We start from the raw sequence: 14,439 nt of genomic DNA on the forward strand, positions 1-14,439 counted from the left end.
GTTTCAAGTAGGGGGAGTCAGATCTTGGCCCTGCAGAACAGATAAGGAAATTTATCTCCCTTCTTTCATTTGAGATGTGGGGGTGCTGTGAGCATGGGATGTTGCTAATGCTGTCAGATTGATCAATGTGTCTTAATTTTCCTTTACTGTATTTTCTTTCTTTCTTACAAGGGAAAGTTCACTGAGCAAGGGAGGTGCATATTCAAGAATGACTCTAATGTATAAACAAAAGGCATCAATAAAAATTTTTTAACGGTGATCACGAATATCAAATGCTGCAAATAGGTCAAGACAGAATAGATTAGAGATAAAGACTAGGTGTAACTAGGCTATAATCATACAAGGTGCTCCCTCTTCCGTCTCTGTGCCTTTGCACTGGCTGTCCCTCATTTCTGGAATGCTCTCCCTCCTCACCTTCACCTTTAGAAAGCTTTGGCTGCCTTTAAGATTCAGCCCAAGCACAACCTGCTTGTAGGAGGCCTCCCCCACGTCCCCTACCTGCTAGTATCCTCTTCTCTAAAGACACCTTCCATCTGCTGTATCTGTCTCATATGTATAACTGGTTATGTACATGCTATTTCCCACACTAGATTAGGTGGCACAGTAGGAAAGTGCAGTCAAGAAGATCTGAGTTCAAATCTAGCCTTAGACAATTACTAGCTGTGTGTCCCTGTATATCACTTAACCTCTGTCTGCCTTAGCTTTCCCATATGTAAAATGGAGATAATAATAGCATCTACTTTCTGGGATTGTTATGAGGATAAAATGGGATAATATTTGTAAAGCACTTTGCTTAAAGAGTTAAATAGGTGCTAGCTATTGTTCTCAGATTTCAGGTTCCTTGAGGGTACAGATTGTTTTTGCTTTTTTTTTTTCATCCCCTGTACTTAGCACTATACTTCAAACACAAAAAAGTACTTAATAAGTGCTTGTTGATTGGTAACATCATTTCTAACTCAACTAGAATAGTTTTAGGAGAGTGATATGAAAGGATAACAAATTTCAAGGAGTTAACGTGATAAGCAAATGGAAGCAATGAATGTGGACTACTCATTTAAGTGATATGTCAGTAGAAAAAAAAAAGTCAAGTTGGGGAGGGGAATCTTTCTTAAATCCCAAATTCTTTACTGCAAATTCTCTTAATTTTGAATAGGTATTGTTTTCTTCTACTGAAGTCCTACTTCAACATTTCATCATGGCACAAAGATGACCCTTAGCTATCACAGAATATGCCAGCAAGCACAAATTATTCTCAGTCTTCCTACCAAGTTGGAAAAGCTCTATGTACCTGTCTGGAGATAGCCTGTCTTCCAAGGATCAATCCAGACATGTTAGGAGAAGCTCAATGACAGAGAGTTGTATCCAAAATGAAGATTTCTTGTAACAAACAATAAGTCCCGAAGACTTTCTACTAAGATATAGAGGGGTGCCAATATACATTGATAGAAGGACTATCCACATAGGTGAACTCACAGAACCTTGCAATATCTAAGCATGCACTACTTTATCAGGTAAAAACACCATATACTTTAAATAAAATTACAGTATTATCCTGTAACATTTTGGGAAATACAAGTCAAGTTCCATAAACAAATGCCATTATGACAATGGTCTCTTAACACTTCTTTTTTCTTAGCCACAAAGTATTTCCCCCTTATTTCAAATAATTTTTCATACAACAAAATGCCAATATAACCAAAAAATGTCATCTTCATTGAAACCGTTAAAAGTTATGTATTTTAGGAAATAAACATGAGAGTGTAAATCTTTTTTTTAAACAAGGTCCCCTAAAAAAATACTCACTGAGACAATCTAAAGGCATCATCAAACAGCTTCATCCTGTCAGTGGCTGGAATAGCCTGTATAAAAACAGAAATTACAGAGTTAGAACAAAACTTGTTCAGGAAGAAAATCAATCTTTTTAAATGTCACTTAATACTTAATAAACATGTATTGTGTTTGCTTTTAATAAGTGATTGTATCATTAGTACGGCATCATAGAGAGAAAACTGGTCTTAAAAGTCAGAGGACCAGGGCAGCTAGGTAGCACAGTGGATATCGCTCTGGCCTTGGAGTCAGGAGGACCTGAGTTCAAATCTGGCCTCAGACACTTGACACTTACTAGGTATTCGACTCTGGGCAAGTCACTTAATCCCGACTGCTTCACCAAAAAGAAAAAAAAAAGTCAGAGGACCTGGGTTGAAGTCTTAGCCCTGCCATTTATGAGCTAGGTGATGTTTGGGTCTAAGTTTTCCTCATCTGTAAAAGGGGGGTGATAATATGTACCCTGCATATCTTATTGAAAAATAAATCAGTAAGTCTATTTTTTGAGACTTCAGTGGTAGGTATGTACATGAAAGGATTGTGAGAAAAATGCTTTGAAAAACTTTAAGTACTATATAAAAATGTGAATTATTACAATGAAATTCAATAGGTTGTCCAAATTAAGCTAAGAGATGCACAATGAATACTTGTTGATTAATCATACCAAATGCTACTTGAAATAACTGGCCCGTTAGTTGGATCATGCAATCATTTTCAGGGTGCTTATTTCCAAGGTGATTTCATCAATATATATTATGGGGGAGTAGAACAATGTTATGCAGTAGGAAGAATGCGGGACCTGAGTGAGAAGACCTGGGTTTGAATCCCACCTTGAGCTCTATCTAGCTCTGTGACCATGGGAAGTCTTTTAATCTTTCTCTGTCTCAGTTCATTGTTACATAGCACTTTAAGGTTTGCAAAGCATTCTACATACAATCCTTTACTCGAAATAGAAATGGTACTTGCACTTTCTCACTGGGTTGTTTTTTATGAGAGAGATTTGTCAGCTTGGAAAGGGGGCAATTAAATGGCACAGTGAACAGAGCACTGGGCCGGGAGTCAGGAAGACCTGAGTTCAAACCCTGGCTTAGATACTTACAAGCTGTACGACCCTGGGGAAGTCATGTAACCTCTCCGTTTCTCATCTGTAAAATGGGGACACACTGGAGAAGGAAATGGCAAACCACTCCAGTATCTTTGCCAAGAAAACCCCATGGACATAGTCCAATGAGGTCCTGAAGCATCCAACACAACAGAATAATAGCAACAACAACCTGGAAGTCCTATTGAAATGTGAGCATTTATCATCTGCCACCTGGGGAAACAGTAGACCAGCTGGGCTCTAGAAGGTCAGGTTCTCATGTGAATTGATGCTTCGATGTCACTGGGGGGGAGGCAGGGAGTGTCTTTCTTTAATAAATGGAAATGCTCAGTGTCACCCACCAGTTTTCTCCAAATAACCTAGCACAGATATTAACAAATTTCCCTTCCTAATATTCTTTTAAGTTTCTCTCCTGAAAGCACTCGTTGTACTTTATTTGCATTTGGAATAAACTTTAATCACGTTCTTATTTGTTTTATCTTATATACAACTGATAGCTCTGGGAGGGCAGAAGCCTTATTTGTTTCTTGTCTTTGCTCCTTCATAAGTACCAGGCCAGTGCTAGGTTAAATTGTGAGCATTCAGGTAGACGTCTGATGAGTTGAATTGACTTGAAAGGATAGCAATTGACTCAGTCAAGCTTGTTTTTTCTGGTCTGATCCACTACAGCTTAAAGACAAGCTAGCAGTGATAACATTTCATACATTTCTTACTTCAATTTTGTTGTTGTTGAATCTGTTTCAGTCATGTCTGACTCTTCGTGAGCCCATTTAGGGTTTTCTTGGCAAAGATACTGGAGTGGTTTGCCATTTCCTTCACCAGCTCATTATACGGATGAAGAAACTTGGGTTAAGTGACTTGTCTAGCGGCACGCAGCTAGTAAGTGTCTGAGGTTGGATTTGAACTCGGGTCTTCCCGGCTCCAGGCTCAATGCTCTAGCCACTGTGCCACCCCTTACATTCAATATTCATTAGAAATATGGAAACCCTTAAGCAGATTTCTCTCCATTTCCTATTATTCATTTGTTCATCTAATTGTGTTTTTCAAATAAACTATTTCATTTGAGTTCTTCAACAAAAAAATTGACTATTGAAGGTAAGTAACCAGTAATGCAACGACCAGTTTTTCATGGAGAGGAATGCTTTTATAAATTAATAAATGTTTCACAATTTTGATGAATGCTTTCAAAACTAATGAGATTTTATGTGTTTTTTTTCAACTTCAGTAAAAATACATTAAGATTTGCAATTAAGCTAAAGAAAGTGACTAAAATGTCTATCTCTTTTAAACCAGAGATTGGATATACACTATTAAAGACACAAAGAAAGGTCCCGTATATACCCCAATATTAATAGTATTAGAAGTAATACTTCTTTGTGGAAGCAAAGAAGTAGAAACAAAGTAGGTTCCCATCAGTTGGGGGGTGGCCAACTAAGCCAATACAGTGAATGTTACCGTGCTGTAAGAAAGAAGTATAAAAAAAAACTAGAGAGGCATGGGAATACATAAGAAGCAAAGCAGAGGAAAGTAAGCAAACCTCAAAACACAATACGCGTCACAGCAATAATAGAATGGAATGAAAAGAAAAAAGGACAAAGAAACAGACTGTCGTGTGACTATAATGACTAAGCTTAACTCCCAAGAGGAGCTGGGAAAATCTACCTCTCACCCTTCATTGATGATGTGGAGGACTCTGGATGTTGAATATCACTTATACTGTCAGAAACTGTCAATGTCTCAGTTAGCTTTCCCAAATTGCTTTCTTTTGATCTTTGACTTTAATAGTTTGTTATTTAGGAAAAGAAGGATATATTCAGAAATTAATGTGATTAAAAAACAAAAGGCATCAAAAAGATAAAACTTCATGATAAAATTAAGACTATCAGTCATTCAAATTTTAAAATACAGCACTTTCACAAATAGCCCATCCTCATTGGTATCTATAATGAGGATTACATAGAAAAAAGACCAGGTTGTTTAGAATAAAATTTTCAATGCAGTAAATTTCATTGAATCACACATTTTAGAGTTTAGACCTTAGTGGTTACCTAGTCCAACCCCTAGCCCTATAAGGAATGCTCCCTATAACATACCCTACAATCAGTCATCTTATCCCTACCACTTCTAAAGAGGCTCATTTCACTTTGAGATAACTCTAATTCTTTTTGTTTTGTTGTTGTTTGTTGTTGTTGATTTTGGCTAGGCAATGGGGTTAAGTGACTTGCCGAGGGTCACACAGCTAGTTAAGTGTTATGTGTCTGAGGCCGGATTTGAACTCAGGTCCTCCTGAATTCAGAGCCACTGTCTATCCACTGTGCCACCTAGCTGCCCCGAGATAACTCTAATTCTTAAGAAGTTTGTTTTGTTTTGTTTTCCTAAATGAGTCTCTTGGGATACTTCTAGGTAATAGAGTCAAGTGCAAAGAAGGCCAGATACAGAGCCAAGAAACTTGTGTCCACATTTGAGGTATTCTATTTATAAAATGATATGCACACTATCTCCCTCACAAGGGTTTTCTAATGGGGAAAGCACTTTGTAAACCATAAAGTACTTGATAAATGAATAGTAATTATTATTATCTTTGAGGAGTAGGGGGTAGAATAAGTCTCAGGAAATGGGGTGGGTGGGAAAAGAATCTCTCATCTCCATTGTTTCTGTGTAGAAAGAAAACAATTTTGTGTAGGTCTGCTCTATTATACCACCAACCATCACCACATAGGGGGCAGTTGGGTCATGCTAGAGGCTACATGTAAATCCAGGCTCTGCAGCTGTTCAAATAGTGGAAATTCTGATGAGTTAGAGTAATAAAAAGCTCCTTTGTCAACAGTCTTTTAATAGTCTGATCCTATCTAAATCCAAAGAATAACACCTGGCATTTATGTAGAACTGTAAGGTTTGCAATTATTTTTATAAATTTATAAAATTTTGTAGTATTACAAATACTATGAATTTACAAATATTCTCTTATTTTATTCTGTCCTAGGAGGTAAGTGCTATTATTATCTCCATTTTACAGATAAGGAAACTGAGGGAAACAAAGGTTAAGTGACTGGCTAGTATCTGAGGCTGGATCTGAACTTTTAGGTCTTCCTGGCGCCACCTAGCTGCCTCATTACAAACTACTGAAATCACATCCAAAACCAACTAAAACGTCAATAAATTTTGAAGGAAAAAACTGTAAAAGCCATTTCACAAGGTCAAGAGGAAATCAACTGTCAGGGGACTAAAACAAATTCTCCTCGCTCAACAATATCCCCCATAGGTATATTCCTATATAGTAGGAGTTCTTAACTTTGTGTCATGGCATCATGCCATTGGCAGTCTGGTGCAAGTTGATAGATTCCTTCTTAGAATAATGTTTTAAATTGTAAAAATAAAATACATAGGATTTCAAAGGAAACAAATTAGTGAAATATAGTTATCAGAATTTTTTTTAAGTTCACAGACCCCAGGGTAAGAACTCCTACCTAGCCTCCAACAGATAAAAGAACAGAACACACTGTTTATGCAAATAATTAAAATGTACAAAAAGTTAAAGTTGATCTCTTACCTTTGGGTCTTTTTCAAGCAATAAGTTTATTTTCTTCCAACCCAACTGATCATAATTAACCATATAATATCCAGTTGTATTCAAATTTAAAGTCACCCAGTCATGTCCTGAATCTGATAGCTGCATTTCAGGAAATACTTCTGCAAAAGTAGATTTTTAAATATGTTGTTAAACATAGTTTCTCATCAGTATCTGAGTATGTACATTTATGCATCGTCAGTTGTAAACCACAGATGTACCAAAACAAAGACAGCAGAGCTGGTAACTCAATGGGCTTCTTACTTGATTAAAATAGAAAATTCTCTATTGAATTGTCTTTTTTTTTTCATATACACTACTTTTCAATTAAAGTTGCAGATTTACATGCTATTTTAGTTTCAAATGAAATATTTTCCAAAAACAATTGACTTCAAATTTTTATTTGCTTCACTTATGTATATGAACTAATTTTTTCTTTTTTGGTAAGACAATCAGGGTTAAGTGACTTGCCCAGGGTCACACAGCTATTAAGTATCATTTGTCTGAGGCCAGATTTGAACTCTGGTCCTCCTGACTCCAAGGCTGGAGGAGCTCTATCCACTGTACCACTTAGCTGCCCCTGTATGAACTATTTTTTAAAAAAAAAAAAAAGTGGGGAAGAGAAGATACTTACTGCTGCTTTTATCTAGCCAGACTAATGGTTGTACAATTCCACTTTTTATCCAAGTAATGGGGACAGTCCATGTGTTGCTTATCGGAGGAAAAAGGAATATTTGGTTAATTTTCATATAAAATAAAATGCATTCCTAATGAATATAAAATAAAATGTTGAAAGAGAAGACAGGTCTCCAAATTTTAGCTCTTCTTGCCTGACCTTTGCTATCATGATATTCTTATCCTTCTGCCAAAGCAACCTGCCTTCTACTTGTATTTCCTTCTTGCCTCTCATTCCATTCCACTTTCTTCTTCTGATTTTATACTTTGTCATACTTAGTTATAAGCTAGAAGACCAACTAAGGACACTGTTAGGAAAGCTATTTACATAGGATTTTTGCAGGTTAATTTCCAAATGGGGTTTATGCTACATATTCAGCTAGCTGGCTTCCCTGAAGGATGCCAATTAACTGCTGACATACACAAAAACACCTGTGACAACTAACTAGCTTGTAAGATACTTGAAGACAGGGAAATCTATCTTATTCATCACTGTATCCCATTATAGTACCTTGCATGCACTAGGTTCCCCCCAAATATTTGTTGAATGAAATTGAATTAGATTCCCCCACCACCACAAAAAAAAAGTGCAGAGCTAGTTAGGAAGAAAAGAAAGAAATCAGTCTCACCAATAGCTTCAAAATATTTATCAGCCTGAAAAACTCTCTATAAATCTGAAAAATGTTCAATAGGCCTTCCCATATTCACTTATAAGAACAGAATAAGAACAGAATAATTTCTCCAATGGCAAAAGAATAAGTGCCAATCTTCTGAAGAAATATACTAATTGTACTTTATAGATTTTGTCTTCTTATTAAAATTCCTACTCTCCAGGTTTCTATGGGACTCAGCTAATTTGGATGGCTATAATTAAGGTTTCTACCTATTCTCAAAGATCTTACTGTTCCTTTACAGAGAGGTCTTAAAGAAACAACACAGGTAATATCTGCCTATTTCACATTCTATGGGATGCAGATAAGGCAGATAAGGTAGTGTAACCATTTTATAACAATTGAAACTGAGAAACAAAACCCAGCTCAAGAAATGGTAATGAACTTATTCAAATTCCAATCATCTGTGTCTTCTTTTCTTCATTTGTCTACTGCAGCCTCATTATTACTCTTTAGAATAGTGTTCTGGGAAGAAAGACTAGTTTTTGCACCTCCTTTCATTGAGAACCTTTTGTATCTCAGCAAAAGTAAGCTGTGGCCACTCTTATCTCTCTACCCTGCTGCCTCTACCCCCATATGTTGTCTGAAAGAGGAGGAGATACAAGTAAAGTTCTAAGCTGATTTCTATGCCTCTAGCTTCACTTTGCATTGACCCCAAGGGAAGAATTACATTTCAACCCCAAACGCATGCTAACAATGTTTAGCCTTGCAGGGAGAGGGTCCCACCCCATGGCCTACAGAGTAACAAACAACTGCCTCCAAAACCCAAGGGGGTACACAGTATTTAATAAGGGTAATCCTTTCTCATCTCTAGCACCAGCTTTCCATCTGAGCAGAACTCAATCCCAAAGAAAGATAAAGTAAAGAAGGTCAAGCCAATATACTTGTGGTAGGGAGTCATCTGGTTTTTATAATCAGAGAGAAAAAATGGTTTCTGGTTGACCATGCCAGTAGACACATCTAATGTTATAACTGGAAATCCACTCTGGTGTGTCCATTTGTCCATTATGCTTTTTAATGATGCTGGCAAGAGAACTTCAGTCTGGTTGTCTAGAACCTAATTTTTAAAAACACAAAATCATACAAATATGATGTAATAATAACCTTTAGCAAAGCATCCTCTTTAAGAACTTTCTTTGCTATCCTACCCAACATTTACCACACATCAATGGCCTAGGTTCTATGCCAAACCCTACATCTGGATTCAGACCTTGGGTTTCTTGAATGGTCAGTGCTGAGTAGTCTTTCCTCATATACACCCTGATATTGTTCTCCTATAGTCTTTTGTTATAAATAAAACTCCACACACTTTTGGATCTTAGAGTACTGCACCATACCAAATTGCTACTCCTAGGACCATAGGAATTTTCTATCCAACTTACAAGTAAAACCATCCATATGTTATCTTCCCCATTAGAATGTGAGCTCCTAGAGAGTAAAGGCTGTCCTATTTTTTTCTGTTTATACCCCCACCCAGTACACAGGGCACTGCACATAGTAAGAGCTTAATGAATGTTTTGTTTTTTTCATTCATTCATTCACAGAATACAGCATACAAATCACTGGACATATTAAAGATTATGTAAGTAAAAAAGAAGAAAAAGTACCATTTGAAAATGATTCCACAGATCATCTTGCTCAGAATTTGAGAATGCAAATGTTTTCAAATATGACTGTGGAGAAATGGAAGTTATGATTAAAGGAATGATAATAGATGCAAAAAATTTTTTAAAAAGTAGCATTCTCTCTTTAGGAAGCTTTAGTTTTTCCAGACTTACTTCCAGTCCTTTAAGGAACAGATTCTCACCAAGAAAATCTGACATCATCCGAACTATACAACTTCCCTGAAGCACAAGAAAATCAGGACATATTATTTGAATAAAATTAAGTATTTATGAACCAACAAGAGTCATTTTATAAATATAATCAAATGCCTAAGTACTCAGCACATGCTAAAAATGAATTCTATTTTCCCTCACAGCGTCCATATTATCTAAAAAATAAATATGCTAGAAAAGTGATCTAAAGCTATCCTTGAGTTGAAGTTTAAACTTCAAGTGTTCTATACTTAAAGAAAACCTAGAATAAAAAAAATGGCAAAATAGTTGGTAATTGTTGACATGATAAAAAGATTGTCTACCTTACAAAAGGATTCATCATACACGTCCTTTAAATAAGCTGCTTTAGAACATATATAACTAGTGTGAGGTACATATTGAATAGGTACTCTGTAAGGGGGCTAAATGGTGTAGTGCACAAAAAATTGGACTTGGAGTCCAGAAGACAAATTCAAATCCTGCTTCAGACAATTACTAGCTGTGTGTCCCTAAGCAAGTCCCCTAACTGCTTTTAGCCCCCTTCTCTTACGTGTAAAAAAAGGATAAAGATAGCACTTATCTTACATGGTTGTTGTCAGGATCCAATGAGATATCACATGTAAAGTGCCTTTTATTCCTTAAAGCACTATAAAATATTAGCTATTATTATTGATTATATTTACAAAAAAAAAATCAGTTTGTTCCTAACTTTGTCAGGAGGTCAACTATTGCATAACATGAGGTACACCTTCTGCAATGAAAATTTTACAGTAGCCAATTTGTTCTGTGAACTATCAAACCCATCTTTTAACCAGTCTTTTTAATAAGCACATAACAAAATGAGATAAATAATTTCATTTACCTTTTTATAAATATATAGGTCAAAGAGTTCACCTATTTCTTTTGTTTCTGTGTAGTTTTTTACTTCTGTGGATACAGTTCGGTACATGGTCCCATGATCTTCTTTGAAAATAGTTCTCATATAAGAGTAATAAAAGAACTCATTCTGAAACTTGAAAAGTAAAAAATGAGTTAGCCCCAAGAAACATGAGTTCAAAGTTTCTAAAGTGTAGCCAGAAAGTGATATCATTGGGAGGGAATAAAACGCTGAGTGTTAGAGTATCATACATAAATAATTATTTCTCTGTCCTAGAAATTCTAGTAAGCCTCTTAAATAAAGTCTCTTCTCCTCCTAAATAGGGCCAGAAATATCAACATCAAAGGAAGGAAAAACAAGATTCTAGAGAAGGGTAGCAAAGTGAACAATGGTTTTTAGATCTCATTAAGTAATCAAATGTTATCGCGTGTGTCTTTACGTCTTCTGTGCATCTATTAGCTAAATAAATTAAGGGTGATGCCCCAATAGGGCCAAGAAATATCTAGAAACAAAGAGCAAAGTGAATCAAGGCAGGTGGATCTCACCATATTTACATCTCATATCTAGCAAATAGGTAGTTTTGCACAGCAGTTAACCACACACAAGGATTAGCCAAAAGAACAAGAAGAAAGAAGATGAAGATCTATCAAGCTCACTTCAAGCAAATTTGGAGGGCTGTGACTGGCAGAGAGTATACCTGGCTTCCTTCAAGTCCCAGCTAAAATCCCATCCTGTATGAGAAGTCTTTCCTGAACTAACTTATTATTTAGTGCCTTCCCTCTGATGATTTTCTCTAATTTATTCTGTATATATGTATGTAAAATGCTCTCTATTCTAGAGGAGAAAATAAAAGGGATATAAGAATGCTTTTTCTATGCTTCAGTTTATCAGGAAGAATGAAGCATTCCCTGAAAGAATAGATGAAGTATTTCAGGCAGGAAACAAAGAAGACAAGAGGCAGAGGGGATTTTTGTCTCAGAAGGATAAAGAGTAGAAGACTGTGAAACAAGAAAGAACGGGGGAAAGATGCCATCAGACATTGGGAGCCATATCAAAGGTATGAGTCTCTTGTATCATCTCCAGACAAAGCAGGAATAACCACATGGACCCACAGGTACCATCAAGTGAAAGGTAACCCAATAATATTTCAACAGGAGCTTGGTAGTGACTGGTGAATCTGTGCAGAGGGATATTAAGGCAACTATTGATTGACCATTTGTTATATAAACAACAAGGAAGTCAATGGTATTCTTGGGTCATGTATCCAAGATGGGATAGAGAGTCTCTTCCTAGAACTGTCAAACTCACTACCCACTTCTGGTGATTTGGGGGAGAGGGGAGAGGAGGAAAAGGGGGGGAATGATATTATTAAAATAGAAGTTCTTAACCTTTTTCATGTCATGGACTCCCTTTAGCAGTCTAGCTAAGTCTATAGATACAATAATTGAAGGAAATGTTAAATTTCAGTCAGAGAGCAAAAATTTAAATATAATTTTTTCCCATCTAAGTTCATGCCCCACCCCCAAATCTACCCACAGAATTCTTGAGGTTTTGTAGACCCCAGGTAAAGAACCCCTGTACTAGAAGGAACATAAGAAGTATTGCTAATAATATTGAAGCCCTAGGCAAAAACAAAAACAAAACTGAAGGTCTTGTAACGTACAGGTGATATTTTTATCACTGCCATTGATTAAATATAGGGGGAACAAAAGAGCAACAGATCTGGAAAATGAAAATTGACTGAGATTGCTGTATGAGAATGAGATTTGAATGTCTGGAAGACAACTTAAGATAAAGGAATGATGGGTTCCTGGCAAGAGATGGAGTGTACCTAAACAAGGACTGATAAAAATATTTGTCTGGAGTCTTATGAATAACACCCAAAAAAGGGAAAGGAAGAAAGAAAACTCCCTATGTAGATTTGACAAGCCTAGAGAGTAAGCAGAGAGATAGATATAGAGGGCATATAAATATCGAGACATAGAGAGCACTAGATACAATACAGAAAGAAGAAGAGCAAATGAATGCACCAGTGATTCTTAAGAAAAAATATATAAGTGAATAAAATCTGTGATTTCAAGTCATACAAGGATGCCAATTTGATCTCAAAAAATATCACCAAGGGGCAGCTAGGTGGTGCAGTGGATAGAGCACCAGCCCTGGAGTCAGGAAGACCTGAGTTCAAATGCATCCTCGGACACATAACACTCACTTAGTTGCGTGACTCTGGGCAAGTAATTAACCCCAATTGCCTCACCAAAAAAAAAAAAAAACCACCAAGATACATCTGGTAGGATAGGACTCAGCACTGTAATTTGGATCTTGATCTAGATATCATAGAAAAAGAACAAAGTAGATAAAAAGGTGTGAATTATTATTGTTAATAGCTCACATTTACATAATACTTTAAGGTTTGCAAAGACTTTTTCTCACAACAATCTTGAGAGAATACCTACAGATGAGGAAACAGACTTTGAATGATTAAGTGAAGTGCTCTGATCACACAAGCTACCTAGGTGTCTCAGGCAGGTTTCAAATGCCAAGTCTTCTGGCTCAAAACCCTAGCTATACTGCCTTTCATATACTAAGATTATATGCTCATATGAATATATCTTCTCCCTTAAGGGGAGAAATATGAAGGGGAGCATTTGTGTGAGGATTAACAGGTAATAAGAGACGCAGTAGGTTTCAGGGGGTATACCTTAGCTCCCTAGGCAAGAAGAGGAAATAGATGAAAAATTTAGGAAATAGAACATAGAAAATTTAGGGGAAAAAAATACGTCATAGAATACTACAGTGAAAAGGAATTTTAACTATCTGGACACCTACTAATGCACTCTCTTCAAGAATGTTTCAGGGCAGCTCAGTGACGCAGTGGATAAAGCATTGGCCCTGAAGTCAGGAGGACCTGAGTTCAAATCCCGCCTCAGACCAAACACTTCATACTTACTAGCTGCGTGACCCTAGGCAAGTCACTTAACCCCAATTGTCTCACCAAAAAGGAAAAAAAAAGTTTCTCTGATAAGGGTCTCATTTCCAAAATATATGAAGAACTAATTCAAATTTACAAGAATAAAAGCCATTCCCCAATTGATAAATGGTATGTGGATATAAACAGGCAGTTTTCTAAGGAAGAAATAAAAGTAGTCAACAGCCATGTAAAACTACTCCCTTTAGAGTTACTAATTAATTGCAAAACTGGCCTTTTCTGTTGCATTGGACACTTTTGACTAATGTCTCCTCTTGGATATTTCTTTTCTTTAGGATTTTATGACACTATTCTTTCCTGGTTCTACTCTTACCTGTCTGGTCACTACTTCTCATTATCATTTGCTGGCTCATTATATGTCCATACATCCCATAGCTATAGGTATACCCTAAGGCTCTATTCTGGTCCTTCTTCTCTTTTCTGTTTATGCTTTCTCATATTTTTGACCTCATTGTCTCTAATGGCTAAATTATTGTCACTATGCAAATGATTGCTATACCTTTATCTCAAGCTCCTGTGTCTATCTTGAGTTCCAGGCCCACATTACTGATTGTCTATTGAACACTTCAAGCTTGATCTCCCCTAGATTCAACAATCCCAAACAGAACTCATTATCTTTCCCTGACAAAACTCATCTCTTTTTACAACTTCCTTATTTCAGTTCAAGGCACCACTATCCTTGCAGTCATCCACTTTTCATACCTTGGCATCATCTCTGACTGCTTACTCTTCTTCATCCCACATTCACTCACTAAATCTTGTTGCTTCTATCTCTACAGCATCTCTTGTGTCTATCCCTTAACTACTCACACAGACACTGTGTTAGTTGAGGCCCTCATTATCTTCCCCCCTTCCACTCCCAACTATTGTGAAACAAGGAGAGGAGGAGGCAACTTACCAAAGATCTTCAAGGAAG

General features: G+C 36.6%; 1 protein-coding gene across 1 annotated transcript in view; it reads right to left on the reverse strand.

The window, feature by feature from the left end:
- The window catches only part of LVRN (laeverin), a 54,872-nt gene that overhangs the window by 24,098 nt on the left and 16,335 nt on the right, over positions 1-14,439 (reverse strand). The window contains exons 7-13 of the mRNA XM_020967295.2: positions 10,520-10,669; positions 9,619-9,684; positions 9,448-9,513; positions 8,725-8,897; positions 7,129-7,205; positions 6,477-6,616; positions 1,804-1,859 (exon numbers count right to left, since the gene is read on the reverse strand). Of these exons, the coding sequence (XP_020822954.1) occupies positions 1,804-1,859; positions 6,477-6,616; positions 7,129-7,205; positions 8,725-8,897; positions 9,448-9,513; positions 9,619-9,684; positions 10,520-10,669 (728 nt within the window). The remainder of the gene's footprint in view (positions 1-1,803; positions 1,860-6,476; positions 6,617-7,128; positions 7,206-8,724; positions 8,898-9,447; positions 9,514-9,618; positions 9,685-10,519; positions 10,670-14,439) is intronic.

This window comes from Phascolarctos cinereus, unplaced genomic scaffold (assembly GCF_003287225.1).
Source record: "Phascolarctos cinereus isolate Bilbo 61053 unplaced genomic scaffold, phaCin_HiC Scaffold_4;HRSCAF=312, whole genome shotgun sequence".
Lineage (NCBI taxonomy): Eukaryota > Metazoa > Chordata > Mammalia > Diprotodontia > Phascolarctidae > Phascolarctos > Phascolarctos cinereus.